Source organism: Anopheles arabiensis, chromosome 2 (genome assembly GCF_016920715.1).
Source record: "Anopheles arabiensis isolate DONGOLA chromosome 2, AaraD3, whole genome shotgun sequence".
NCBI classification, from domain to species: domain Eukaryota; kingdom Metazoa; phylum Arthropoda; class Insecta; order Diptera; family Culicidae; genus Anopheles; species Anopheles arabiensis.
This window is the reverse complement of record NC_053517.1, coordinates 45,838,840-45,853,115: the sequence shown is the minus strand read 5'-3', so window position 1 is coordinate 45,853,115 and position 14,276 is coordinate 45,838,840. Positions and strand designations below refer to the sequence as shown.

Here is a 14,276-nt window from a genome sequence, read left to right as displayed (position 1 = left end):
TGCCGGGTGAGTAATCTTCATAACAAACAACACAATTTGAAGCAATACCCATTGAAATTAATTACATTCCTTCTCAAAATTAAATCACACCACGCGTTTTAGTACGCACAACACCGAAACCGAGCGATGACAATCAAAACGCGTGTAAACAAACATACAAGTACTCCATCCGGCCGCATAAACGGAGCACATTGCGACGACAGATTGCGAAACAACATCAACACAACACATCGTTACCGCGAACCAGGCCCAGGAACGGTGCAATTGCGAAGGCGGGCACTTGTAAAGAAAAAAAGGCAACACCGCCAAAGTAAAGTGGCTCACAGAATAGTTTTTCCTTCATCAGCTGCTAAACCAAACACCAGAGACACCATGAACAGCATCGGTGAAAACTGTACGCAGCTCAAGAAGGATTACGACAACTGCTTCAACAACTGGTTCTCCGATCGATTTCTCAAAGGCGATACGGACGATTCGCTGTGTGCTCCACTGTTCAAAGTTTACCAGCAGTGCGTAAAGGTGCGTTCCCTTCTGCTGTGCCGATAGCGCGTTGATAAAACGACACATTTCGTCATCTTTCGGCACGACGTACCTCCGTCTTTGCAGACGTACACACTAACACGCACACACCGCCTTGAACTCTGCCCCTTTTGCAGGAAGCCATGAAGCAGCACCAAATCGAATTTAAGGAAATCGAAAACGATTATCTCGGCACAAAGGAAGAGGAGCAGAAGCCACCACCGAAGGGCAGTTGAAGCGGAACTGCGTCCATTCCTGTTTTCCCTGCTGGACGGCTCGAGAATCAATCACTGCCGCTGGTGTGTCGTCAACCTGAGTGGCTGCTAGTCAAATAAGCAAGCGAAAAGTTCAATTTTAGTTAATTACGGTTTTAAATCCCTGGTAGCGGTGCTACAGGCGACGATGTCCAAAGTGAATGTTGTGATCAAATCGTTTGGCTGATCGCGCGGCTGGCGATTGATGTGTTTCGTTTTCTTGACATCCCTCATTCCTTGAATTGTATTAGCTTAGTAGGAATGAAACCAATCGATAGCTCTAGCGCCATACAGCCATAGCTATTCCGTCAATCACAACTAGTTGCACGCCTGTTAAGCATACAAAAGTGGGTTTTGTTAAAAATAAAATACTAACATACGAAGTGGCGCTCGATTCTTTCGTTTTACACAAAATGTCACTGAAATAGAGTTTTAACTATTTTATTGTACGATGAAATGCTATGAAACTATGACACTGAGTTTGGTTCACTGTCTTCTTCTTTCGCCTGACGATAACAAATGCAGCAATGGTTCCTAGGACGCTTTCCATTCCCATCTTCCTCTGCTCAAGGGACATACAGTGGATGCAAATATTCGATAGCAGAGACGGAGTATGGCTTTTCATTCCTGTGTGTAAACTCATCAATATGATAAAGGTGATGATGATCGGTTTGCCCAGCGATTCACAAGTGGACAACATTACTTCTTCTCAACGGTAAACTTCGAGATAGCTTCCAGCAGTTCGACGTACTTGGCGTGTTCGTACGCACTGGCAAAGTCGGACATTTTCTCCGCGAACTCGTTGCTGACACCCTTCTCCTCGAGGAAATTCATCAACAGATCATACAGGTACTGTGGAAGATGTATAAAGCATTACTTTCCGTGCCCTTCTTGACTATTTTGGCTTCCAAACCCGTTTACTAACCCCATCAAGAACGTCGCCAGCGACTGCGTAAACTTTGTCACTCCATTCACCCTGGTAGATGGTAACTTCGTCAATGCTGAACACATCATCTGCGAGTTAAAGAAATGTAAAACAAAAATCAATCAATAACATCCAATTTAAGCTTCAATTGAATGCAAAACACTTACTGTACTCTCCTTCCTGCGCTTCGCCGGGCAGATAGGAGCAGGTGAAAGACAGCGTCGTTCCACCGCGCACAATGTCAACCTCGAACTGGGGACGACTCTTCATAGCAGAAAACTCCGGCTTGTTTTCCGTGGCTTCGGCCTCTTCGCCCTCCATGTCTACCGTGTGGTTAACGTTGAACGAAATCGTGATCCTTAAAAGCGTATACATTAATAATGAATTTCATTTTTCCACTTGCTACTCCACTCACTTTTCACGTTCGGACGATTTCGTCAGCTCCACATCGGCCTTGTTGCACGTGATGGCGAATCCGTTCAGGGACGTCGGAATGGTAGCGCTGGGGCTGGCCTTCTTCTCTGCCACGATTTCCTCCGCCAGAAACTCGACTAGCTCACGCTCGCCTGCCAAAACGACAATGTTGCACCCATTACCAGAAATGTCCGATGATTACATAAGCCGGCATGCCGACTCAGATTCATGAGAAAGTTGCCGCCCTTTTTTTAAAGTAAATTCTTACCTTTGGTATGAATTTGTCGGCTAGCGATAGAGAAGCCGGCAGCGTGTTTAGCGCTCATGCCCGAAGACATCGCCGACAGCGGTTTGATATTGCATGTTGCAATTCCGCTGCTGGGTTGTGCAATGATACCGGCGTTCCACTGGGAGGATGGTGCCACGGTCGTGGTAGACTTACCGCTGGTGAAACTTTTACCAACAGCCCAACGCAGGAAGCGAACGTTGCGAATCATGATGAGTGTGTATTTGGTGCGTTTAGCAAACGATTATCACGAAATTTTTAGCAAATTTGCGCCCTATTTACAGAACCGCAGCACGCTCACGCCGTTTTTGTTTACCACGAGGTAGCTGTCAGGTGCACGTTGTTTGAAGGGGTTGGTGTGAAAGAACACAAAATCACGGGTTGGATCATATTTTGCGCAAAGCAAACGCACTACAAACATTTGACAGCCATCGTACAACGGAAAGAACAATTCAAATGAACCGTTTTTTTTCCTAACCTAGTACATCTCAAGCAGTATAAACAACTTTTCCACTTCTCACCTTTCTTAAGTCTCCGCATAACACAAAACCTGTAAGAAACAAACCATTGAAATAGTAAGGATTTTTGCTGGTTTATTATGTTTACTTGAATAATTTCCAATGTATTGTTGGTTTTATTTTTGCATTCTTCTTGCATTACGCTTTTTTACCGAATACAGTCACCTTCTCTTCTCGGAATAGATTTTAATTTTAATTCCCTCTGTTTCCAGCCCTCGCTAATTATAATAATAACCCATTTTGTTTTCCTTTCTTCGCTTACTTTTTTATCATTTTTCGGATTGATTCAGTTGTTGACACAGCATTAGCCAACAACCATTGATTGTGTCGCTTTCCTAGTACTCTTCTTCTTCCAATACCTCATACTTTCTATCATAAACATACACACATACACACACACACACACACACACACTCACACACATGGACACCAGCCCTGCGTACATTAACCGGTTGCCCTCATACTTATCCTTTCTTCTCACAAACTCGCGCGCCGTACCATCGTTTATTTTCACTCTAGCCTGCATATTCGGTGTCGGATCCATGTCTACTTCCTGTCGTAAGGTAATTATGGTTTCAAGGTTGCCCTATTTTCACTGCACTACTTAACTAATACGAAAGTTGTTGAAAAGCGAGAACGTAGTAGTGGTGATGGAGGCGATCATGCACCCGTACCTTTAGCTCATTTTGTGTCATTCTGTTTTGCTTATTTGTGCATGGATTTGTTTTTTTTGTTATACTCATTGATTTCCGAAGTAATCCTTAAAGCCGAAAATTAGTAAAAACCATCAGCCGATTTGTGCTGCATTTGCGCTTCCGAGTTTGCTGAATAATGTGTTACAGAGTACGATGAAGCTTTACTATGCCATTTCTTCAATTTAGTAGTATTATTACTCGCTCGGCTACTAGCTATTATACCATGCATGATGTTTATGTTGCAATTTGAACTATCGGGTTTTGTTTATGAGTGGTTGTATTCGATACAATATGGTTTACTTTGACAATGGTTGACATGGTTTCGTTTACGCTGTGTTGCTAATTTGATCATTCCTATTTGATATTCGTTGCATGCGCGCACCGTTGCTCTACCGCTTGCGCAAGCTGGACTTCTATTTTGCTTAAATGGCTTTTTGCTCGGTAGACTATTTGTGTTCATCGACTATAGAGTTCTGATATATTTTATATTCGTTATGCTAGTCAGTGGATAAAAACCAGTTTCCATGAAATCGAGACCCCATTTTCTCGTATGCTGATCGAAACTGATCGAACGACCGAATGAATGTGGCCTTTCCTTCTCTGGCTAGTGTATGTGTATTGATATTTTGGCGTTTTTCCAGTAGCAGGTAATTTTCCGCTCCAATAGCTGAACCAACGTTCGTATTAAATTTATTTAAATTTGGACTTTGTTGAATTATGCTTTGCTGTGAATCAAAACAGGAAGATATCGTCTATTACAACAGCCTCCCCCTCCGCGTTGGCTTTCTGAATGCGGTTCGTTTCGCTTAAAGCTTCATGTCTGCGCTACGATGGCTTTCGAGACGTCGTTTCACTTGGAATGGTAACAAGGCTACAATAGGATGATAGTTGTGGTGGGGGCGCATGCTTTTTTGTTTTTTTTTTCAAGTCTTTGACATTTCAATCAAAACTTTTGCGCGTATTTGAACCCCAAATGGGGAATTTGCACGTGTCCAAACAATTACTCCAGATTCAATGACTTGCTTTGCGTTCGCACTTTAACTACTTTTGCATTTACATTCTAACCGCCCCAGTTCACGGACCGCCGTTCTTGCTATTTTTGTTTGCAAGCCCATGGAATTATGTACAATAATTAAAAAGACGACAACTTATCATGCGCATCATTTCCAAACAACACACGCGTTGGGGAGAGTAATGGTACAGAAGTGTAGGAAATGTGGCTTGTTGCACTAACAGCTAACCCTTCTTCTTTCATAAATAAAATGCAGGACGTATACATCACTAGACCAGAAACCAACACACACACACACAAACACACCACAAATCAATGGAGGAGGAATATGCAAACAATAAATCGACTACCACGTGGGTGCCTCCCCGTGAGTACATGTTCTGATCGGAGTGTATGCCGTGGTAACCGCGCCCAATCGCAGTTGGCTTGTTTGTGTTCCTTTCTTACTATCTAAAATTATTTATGCAGGCCGGATTAAAACATTAGTCAACCAAACGATTTTAACGAATCGTCAACTAGAATTAAAATAAAGACAAAACAATTGGTTTCCCATCCATTGTTTTTTTTTTGTTTGGACACTGCTAGGCGGGCCAATTGAAGTACTTAAGATTCACTGTTTTAAAAAAACTGCTTTACACGCAACCATTAACGTAAGTATACAAACACAAGGTAGTACATTCCTTACTTAAAACCCCAGTGACTCACACAAGCACACGATCCGCTTTCCGCTTGTCCACAAATGATGCTCAGTCATAGAATATAATGGAATAGAATTGCAACATAATAATAATAGTAATAGTAATAAGTGTAATAATAAAAACAAAACGATTTATAATTTAACGAACCATTTTTTTACACATTCCGACCTTGTTTAACCTTGTTTTGAGGATTGATTTTGTTTTTGTTTGCTGCTTGTTTTTTTCTGATTTAAATACTCTAGCGTTAGGAATTCATAAAGTGTAAAGCGTTACATTTGTTTGTTTTTTTACCTGACATTCCCTCTCATTCCCTACACAACTGCCCCGCCACAATGCTTGCAATTGATTTATATCATTTAACTCGTAGCAGGATATCTCGTTCCGTATTGTGCCTGTGTGTTGTGATTAAAAAAACAACTTCAACTCTGCACCACCAAAACTGGTCGTACTTTACGCGTGTAATGGTGATTTACAACTCATTACGGGGATCAGTTGTCTGGAGTATCTGCTCCCGGGAGGAGAGTGGTGTGAAGTGGCCGCATATCAAATGAACGCAGAATCAATGATTAATGGAAACGTACGCGCGTTTGCAGTATTAGTTGGTACAATCAAGTACAGTTATGGATGAAAATAAATTACAAATATGAATATCATATCGATAAATTATTGTTTGCTGTCCCCTGCACTGCACGTACGCACAGTCGCCCAAATCGACACATTTCATCATTGATACTGCGTCTTTTCCCCCATACCTTCATTTTCATTCTTTAAAAGAACAATTACCGTCGCTCTGATGAGGAGTTTTGGAGGATAGTAAACATTAAAATCACAACTAATAAATATCCATGCAGCTCTCTCTGAACCTTGGTATGCAGCAGCCTATACCACGGACAACACACACACGCACAGCGCAGACACAGCACGACACAGAACCGGCAAAATAGGACACAGCATAGCGATGTGCTTCAAAACATCACCATTTCAATTGTTCCATTAAAGGATTAAAGCGCATGCCAAGCTGCGTTAGGACCGCAACACGTACGCTAGGTACACGCCGTTTGTGTTTCGAACGCTACATTCTCATGCAGTACCACACACCATGGAAGAAAAATGCATTCCACTGAGGAAAGTGTTAACACTAACCATGCATAGGCTGAAATATTCTTCCAGCTTCTACACCAAAGCCAAGATTGGCACACAAAAAACTCATCGTTTGCACAGACGATGGACAATGCACACGTGACATCTTCCAATCGCGCGCACAATTCTCTCAAGATGATGTGAAAGAAATCTTCTATTAGCTTTTGTTTGTCTGCTTTTTTTACAATTAGATTCATTCTTATCTTTACGGATGCCCTTTTCCTTCCTTTCTTCGGTTATACCGATGACTCTTTGTCTTCGTCCTTTGCGCGTTAAGTTTTTTCTTTCATCCCAGCTGGATCGCTGCATCGGGCCGCACGCTCTACGTCACGTACGTGTTGGCCGTTTCACGCTTACAGTTGTACAGCCGCCGCTTCAGCTCGGCAAAGGTTGGACGCTTTTCGGGCACCAGATCCCACGCTTGACGCATCATTTCATAGATCTCCGGTGGGCAACCTTCGGGGGCTTCCATTTTGTAACCACTGCCAACGTGTTTCACCACATCGGCCAAAGGCTGTAGGGCAAGGCAAAGAAAAGATATGAGTTGGCATTCAGAAAGGAAGGAAGGAAAGAAAAGAAGCGGAAAAGCAACACTTACAATTCTCGGGTATGGTACGCGGCCGAATGAATAGATTTCCCATAATAGAATTCCAAAACTCCACATGTCCGTTTTGTTGGAGAATTTCTACAAGAGAGAACAAGCACAATACAATCAGTAATCAGTTTCACCGCATATTGCAGTGGCGCTTGTACGTACGCCTTCCTTTAACGCTTCCGGAGCCGTCCACTTAATCGGAAGCTTGCTGCTATCACCAGTATAACGCTCGTCGCGCGCCAATCCAAAATCGGACACCTTTGCGACACAATCCTCGGAAATGAGCACGTTGCGTGCAGCCAGATCTCGATGGATCACTTTTTTGGTCTCTAAATACTCCATGCCGCAGCAGGTGTCGCTGTGAAAAAACGTGTGAAAATTCACGTTCAGTGTCGTTCGTCCGCAGCGAACCGCATTGAAACGCATGTACTGCGATACTCACTAGGCAAAGTTGATCTGATCCTTCCGGCTTATGTGTTGCCGACCACGTGACCGCAGATAGTCGACCAGCGATCCTTTGCTCATGTACTCCGTTACGAGATAGATGTACTTGTCGTGAAATACAAGACCAATAAACTTGACGAGATTTTCATGCTCCAATGTACTGCAGAGAGAAAGAGAGAGAAGGAAGAAAAAACAGGCAAAGGTTAGGTAAACCATTCTCTTCGGAGAAACCGAACCGATTTTCGTAACCTACGTCATTACGCCAGCTTCGGCAAGGAATTTGTTTGACGCGCGGCCAGCATCCTTCAGCACCTTCACTGCGACCTTCTCGCCCTTCATTATGCCCAGCATTACGTCCCCGAATTCACCCTTGCCGATGTTTTCCTTCAGCTGCAGATCCTCCATCTTGATCTCCCAGCCATTGTCCTGGAAGTCCTTTACGCAGAATTCTTCCTTGGGCAGAGCTTTCATCAGCTTTGTGCACAAACCGTCCGAGTCGAGTGTGTAGTGCTGCGAGCAACAACAAACAATCAAATTCAGCGTTAATTATGCAGAGTTTTCTGACTCCTATCTTTGCCGTACAACATACCTCCACCAGCTGTCCGAGATGATCGAAGTATTCGTCGTCATCGATGGTGAGCTTGTTGTCCACGTATTTGATGCGATAGTGTTCAACCTTCTCGTTAAAGCATACGCACAGCGTGTAGTCGCCCGGGAAGTTGGTGGACTCGCGCACCAAAAACAATCCATCTTCTCGAGGTTTCAGCAACGATTCTGCCTCTTCCCGCTTTATTCGTCCATGGAACCAGCTAAAATAGGGGGACAAAGAAAAGAACACCGATTAGGAAAGGGCAAGTCATTGCATGCAACTATCTGCAAAGTACTTACGGCATAGCGTTGAGTTTCGCGTTCACTTCCGCTCTCCGTTGGGCGGCAGCGGCTGCCGAGGTCGTTGGTGAGGAAAGTCCGACCGGCACGCAGTTCCAGCCGGGAGCCGGACCGCCCACTCCATTGCTACCGTCGTGCCCGGCAGGCGGTACTACGACCGTTGGTAGACCGATTGGACCGTGCAGTGAGTTGGACATGTGATGCACCGGCTGGTTTCCTTGCACCATTGCTGACTGTTGCTGCTGCTGCTGCTGCTGGTGGTGGATGGAAAGTGCCGAACCGGTGAGCCCTCCGACCGGCTGCAGTATGTGTCCCTGTAGCTGCGCACTGTTCATGGATGTTGACATCATATTAGCGGCAGCACTACCGGTCACAGGCGCTACTGGTGGTCCCCCTGCGCCGGTGGACGGTGGGCCCGTGGTGTGGTGGCTGTTGTTGGTCAGCACGCCGCCACCGACTGCTGACGCTGCCTGAGGGTTGTGCTGTAGCACCGCTGACGCCGGCTGAGGTGGATGATGCTGGTTCGGTGATTTTGGTATGTGGTGTTGTACCGCGGGATGCGGCGGTATCGGCGGCTGATGGGGCTGCTGCTGTGCTGACTGTGGCGCAACCAGCTGCTGCACCGGATGATGGATGGAACTGAGACTCGGGTTAACACTGTGTGGAGGTAATTGTGGTGGCGGCACTATTGCTGACTGCTGACTATGTTGCTGTTGGTGCTGCTGCTGCTGCTGCTGCTGTTGCTGCGGTGCTGGAGGTGGGCTAATGAACTGCGGCGGCTGCATGTGACTGCCGGGACCGCCCCCTCCTCCACCTCCTCCGCCGCCGACGACAGTGGCACCGCCGGGTTGCGGTGCGGGCCGCTTGTGCTGGCGGGCCGGAGCCGTCGGTGGTGGAGGCATCTGGTGCGGCAAAAACCATGGACAGTCGGTGGCGGAGGCGGAAGCGGCGGCCGAATTCGCGGCTGCTACGACCGTCGACGAGAAGCCCCGATGGTGGCCCACCACAGCCGTCTGTCCCGTGCCCGGATGCTGCAGGTTGATCGCCGCCGTGTGACTGTTCATTCCGTTCAGCGCCACGCTGCTTCCGGTGGAGTTGCGGCGCGCAACTAGCGCACTGTCCTCTGCCTCTTCCTGCTGCCGGTGGTCACACACTGACTCCGAGTGTGGAAGATCGAAAGATCGCTGCTGTGGCTGCTGCTGTTGATGGTGAAACCGCTTCTGGTACTGGTCGCTGTCGATGACGGAAGATGCTGGTTTGGTGCTGCGATCGAACCGTGGTACACCGCTCACATCGACATCTGAAAGGGGAAGCGAGACGCACACATGAGTATGGGCCAACAGCTTGGTGGGTGTATGCTAAAATCGTCGTCGTGCCAACGATGTGCCGTCGAAACGTGTTCCACCATCCCGGGTGTGCCCGCCGCCCAACAAGGCGATTATCGTTGGCTGATGACGAATCGTTTACACCAAGCTCGTCACTTAAGTGGGCAATCATCTATCGCCTCCAAACCCCCGCCCTTCCCTTCTTATTCCCTTCCCCTCTCCCGCCAGCCAATGTCGATGGATCATCGATTACTAGTGGTGTGACTGCGGCGTGGCGGGGTACACCTTGAGTAAGAACGATTTGCTAACACGCGCAACACATGATATCTTGAAGGCAAAACTAGCGGCTGACGGGGCAACTCCTGCCTCTGACTGGGCTATAAACTACGAACCGCTTACAAGTGCCGCTAGACATTTGTGTTCGAGGATTTCTCTAGTGAGGAGCTGCCGTCGTCGTGTTTTGAAGATTCGTGTTTGTTTGTTGACACTTCTCATGGTTAACCCCGCGGAGCGCGCGAACTGTATGACACCACCGTGTGATTGTTTTATTTGCATTTCAGTTTTACCGGATTTTGAGACGGATTGGAGACTTAGGAAAGGGAACATGGAGGAAGATGTCATTTGTGTGTTGTTAGCGGGACATTAGCTTCTGGTGGTTGACCGCGCGAAATTGACACCAAATGATCATCTTAGCCAGTTTTATGAGAAGCATCTATTGCAAGGGAATTGAATGTTTTCACTTTGAATAGTGATTTCACATGATTTCTCTCTACTTTTATGTTCAAAACATCTCATTTGTGAGCACATCGGATGAGATATAGCAATATACACATTGATTACTTCACATATTTCTTGCGGAGTTTCAGTTTAAGTCCTTAGGTTTGATTTAAAAAATCAATCATTTTTTTACCCATTTCATCCACCTTTCAAACTACAGAACTAAAGACTTATGCTCAATTGCGTAAATTCTCTTCTCTTTTTTGCTTGGAAACACCTTCCGGGATGCCACCAATACATGACGACACAATCTCGAAGAACAGGTAGAGATGCCAGCGGATAGTTACTTCAATGATCGGTTTCAATTTCCGCCAACACAATCGGTCTAACACCGGTACGGGCCAAGTGGGTGGTGTCGTACGTTCATAAAATGAAATGTCAACTGTGCTCTCTTCATTTTGCTCAGTATTACACGTAAGGTTGTACGCGTGCCTGTACGTGTTGTATCAAGCGCTGACGAACGACATCGAGGATATCACCTCGTGTACAATGTCTCCTTGTCTCATAACCTCTCTCAATATGCTGCACTGCTTTATTGTATGTTTGCTAACTTAAAAAAAGGATGCGGCCCTTTGGTAGGAACGAGCTGAGGTAGAGGTCGGAGGTACAGTAAACCTCGATCATGCAACGTTCCATGGCGACACTGTACAAAGCTAGGATGAGTTCTGCAGCAAAAAGCAAATCAAAAATAGATTGCACTACACACATTTGCTCTCGTTCACATCATGTATCGTGCAGTGCTTGTCCAGGGCATAAGTTTTGTGTGCGCCTGATTGAAACGACGGAAGCAAAAGCGATAATTGATTTTTTGACGCTTTTTGTTTGCATAGTCAGCAACAACAATCGTTGCAAGTGAAAAAAAAATCGTACGTACATTCAATTTCTTGCCCTGAAGAAAGTCACAAACACAGCAAATGTTCACAGAACCTGAATTACTTTTATGATAAATTGGTAGCAGGGAGAAAAAAGGTTTATTCTTTCAACAGTACAACGATGAAACATTGCCAAAGAAGGGCCACACCATTCGTTCATGTGTCATGTTATTTCACCGGGACAGGGGGGGCCGTCCAAACGCGTGTAATAAATGATGTTCTACCACGAACGTAACACTTCATTACGGTGTCACTGAGCCTCAACACTGACACTAACAAGCTGGGTCATCCAAGAGATCGTCAATCTGGTTGGATGATGGTATGTTTCGTGTTGTTTTTTTTTTTGGGAGAAAGAAAACCATCCACAAATTAATGTGTCGACAACTGTACATGTTACATACGAACCGGAACAAGCTTAAATTAAGCCTTTTTTGCTTTGTTTTGCTGCTTTTGTTTTTATCGCCAAAAGCTCTCATTACATTTTAAATGGCGTTACTTTATGACGCGACTTCTCTAACCCTCTCTAGTGATGCACTTGGTGAGTGATTCACTGCTCAATCCCGCTTCAATCAAACTTCCAACATCCTCTCTAACAGTGTTACCCCCAGTCAATGAGGGAGGGGTGTGTATTTTCACGCCTCTCATGTTACCGCCCCCCATTTTTTACTCTACCCGCACAATTACAAATCAACGTAAATTTGGCAAACTGGCAATATGGCAAAAACTGGAGCTTTTACCGGTCCCTCAACGCTTCCGCAAGCCGATTTAGCGTGAAGCGCCAGTTAAAAGCCACAAAAATAGTCAGCACAGACCCACGGACAAATGCAGGCGTGAAGCAAAAAAAAAAAACACAAGTACAAAAAAACTAAATTCCACTTCCAGCCAGTCAGGCAACGAAATAAAAAAGGTGTTGTGGGAGTTACGGATTAAATAATCGCAAGATTACAACATTTTGCCAACAGTGTTTGTTTCGTTTTCCTTTTCTTTTTTTTTGTGTTAAATATAAACGGCGATACGATACGCCACTTTCATGCTGTATCAGGTGCGTGTTACGTGCCGATGGTAAGTGGAAATGGTCGTTACACAGCAGAGCAACAACAAAAAATAACCTAGAGAAAGAAAAAACAATAACTTACTGCAACAAAATATGCGTAACGCGTGAACAAAACACAAAAAGAGGAAAAAAAAACAGGCGGAAAACAAAGATGTAGGTTAAGCAGTAAAACTAAATCGCAATCGGATTTAAAGTGCGTCCGAAAGGCGTTGAAATAAATTGCAAGCAAGAGAGGGTGAGAGAGAGAGGGGCAAACACATGGTAAATGCGTAAAAAAGCAGTTGTTGAGGGTGTGGAAAGAGCGGGGGTAAGTGAAAGAGAGATAGAGAGAAAACAACTTAAAAAGGTTAACCTTCAGCCAACTAAGCTAGTGAGCAATCGTGATATGACGTGGTAATTCACTGTAGTAAATCCATGGCCCAAGAGGTTGATGGGTCGGAGTGAAGTTTATGATTTTTTATTTTATTTTGCCCCATTTTGCAAGCAATCACAATTGCAGCTCGAACCGTCCCCTCGCATAACTTAACTTTTTCTTGCAGCTTTGCGAGCTTTTTGTTTCCCGCGGAACGTATGAAGCGCGTGCAGGGTGAATCGCGGGTGTGTTTTTGACTCACGCGACCCCAAACCTCGTGGCACAGAGCAAGCAAGCAAACACACGCAAACCACACTACCGTTGCCACCTGTTACTACTAGTTGGCCCACAAATCTCCCCCCGCGTGCCTGTGCCAAGCAAATGTAAGAAATCGCAGCTTACTCGTCCGGACGAAGGATGTATGTGTATGAGTATTTGGTTTTGCCTTCTTTTTTCCGATCCCGATGGGGGCGGACTGGGTGGGAAATAAATGTTTATTTGTACATTTTCATAATCAATCGGTCATTACGGTCCATCAGGGCGAAATGCGAATAAATGGTACGAAACGAATCTTCGTAATTGAAAGATTAGCCACACGCAAGGTACTGAGAGCTGGGATTGAGAATGGGGCCAGCAAACAGCAATGCCCAGATATTCCCTGAATGGCGGCGCTTCTTCGGATTAGAGCAACGTGACATTACCATCGAAACGAGTGACGCTGAGAGTTGCTTCACCGACAATCAAACACAATCTGTAACGCTTACAAATGGAGCGGTTGACATACAGCTGGGACCACCGGTATGTGCGGGTTCAAACCGAAACCGTCACCGAAATGCTGAGGTTCATTTGCATATTGGACTACCTTTCCGCCAGCTTTTTTACCTTTTTTGTCCAGCACAGGTAGCACCAGCCCTCGGAACGAGCTGGAAACAAATGTGGGGCGGTGAAGATACCATTTCTGTAATTTACCATATTCATGATTACACTCTTGCCAGCCGAAACCCGGATGGGAAAGTTTTGTAAAAGATAGAAGGAAAACTGCACCGCGCATACTAGGACGTAAGAACTGTCATGCACTGGTCATGAATATCAATTGCGAGCTGACACACTCACACCACGTATGACATTCTGTCGCAAATGGTCTTTTTTGTTAACTGCCGTTCGTTAAATGGTGAAAGCGTTGCCGGCATTCAGTTCACGCTGCTGCTCTGTGTTCACGCTTTTATTGGTGTTTAGATGTTTTAAGCATTTTTGCTTCATTTCACCAAACAATTGGATGTTTCGTCATTTAGATAAAATAGCATAATATATTTTTTTTTATTTTACCCTACCCTATATGATGCATTAAAGCGTGGAGGCACGGTGGCATCATGACTGACACGACCCAAGCAACATTTTTCATTCTCTATGATGTTAGGTGTTTGTACAATGTGACCCTAATTAAGTACAACAGATAACAACTTTATCACACTGCTCCCTAACCACACCCCGTACATTTCTTCCTGCTG

General features: G+C 45.2%; 3 protein-coding genes across 4 annotated transcripts in view; 1 reads left to right on the top strand and 2 right to left on the bottom strand.

Moving 5' to 3' along the window:
* Positions 1–213: 213 nt before the first annotated feature.
* LOC120895174 (TP53-regulated inhibitor of apoptosis 1-like) lies at positions 214–1,161 on the top strand. Its single transcript, XM_040298282.1, has 2 exons — positions 214–519; positions 657–1,161. Exons 1-2 carry the CDS (start codon positions 373–375, stop codon positions 753–755), a joined length of 246 nt encoding a protein of 81 aa, XP_040154216.1. The 5' UTR covers positions 214–372; the 3' UTR covers positions 756–1,161.
* Positions 1,162–1,198: 37 nt separating this feature from the next.
* Positions 1,199–2,748, bottom strand: LOC120895173 (complement component 1 Q subcomponent-binding protein, mitochondrial). The gene is made up of 5 exons (XM_040298279.1): positions 2,381–2,748; positions 2,114–2,264; positions 1,866–2,056; positions 1,699–1,787; positions 1,199–1,625 (listed from the first exon to the last, which is right to left on the bottom strand). Exons 1-5 carry the CDS (start codon positions 2,607–2,609, stop codon positions 1,473–1,475), a joined length of 813 nt encoding a protein of 270 aa, XP_040154213.1. The 5' UTR covers positions 2,610–2,748; the 3' UTR covers positions 1,199–1,472.
* Positions 2,749–2,965: 217 nt separating this feature from the next.
* LOC120895170 (mucin-5AC) overlaps positions 2,966–14,276 on the bottom strand; it is a 48,183-nt gene continuing 36,872 nt past the window's right edge. For both annotated transcript variants that reach the window (XM_040298275.1, XM_040298276.1), the window contains exons 3-9: positions 8,389–9,688; positions 8,090–8,309; positions 7,754–8,010; positions 7,499–7,660; positions 7,219–7,414; positions 7,060–7,146; positions 2,966–6,975 (exon numbers count right to left, since the gene is read on the bottom strand). In XM_040298275.1, coding sequence (XP_040154209.1) covers positions 6,784–6,975; positions 7,060–7,146; positions 7,219–7,414; positions 7,499–7,660; positions 7,754–8,010; positions 8,090–8,309; positions 8,389–9,688 — 2,414 coding nt within the window. In that variant the 3' untranslated portion in view covers positions 2,966–6,783. The remainder of the gene's footprint in view (positions 6,976–7,059; positions 7,147–7,218; positions 7,415–7,498; positions 7,661–7,753; positions 8,011–8,089; positions 8,310–8,388; positions 9,689–14,276) is intronic.

Bases quoted from the DNA above. Each gene is read 5' to 3' on its own strand.
- LOC120895174 (XM_040298282.1), top strand. From the start codon at position 373: ATGAACAGCATCGGTGAAAACTGTACGCAGCTCAAGAAGGATTACGAC. The intron at 520-656 runs GTGCGTTCCCTT...CCCCTTTTGCAG, and splicing joins TTTACCAGCAGTGCGTAAAG to GAAGCCATGAAGCAGCACCA.
- LOC120895173 (XM_040298279.1), bottom strand. From the start codon at position 2,609: ATGATTCGCAACGTTCGCTTCCTGCGTTGGGCTGTTGGTAAAAGTTTC. The intron at 2,057-2,113 runs GTGAGTGGAGTA...TACGCTTTTAAG, and splicing joins AAATCGTCCGAACGTGAAAA to GATCACGATTTCGTTCAACG. The intron at 1,788-1,865 runs GTAAGTGTTTTG...TTTAACTCGCAG, and splicing joins AGCGCAGGAAGGAGAGTACA to ATGATGTGTTCAGCATTGAC.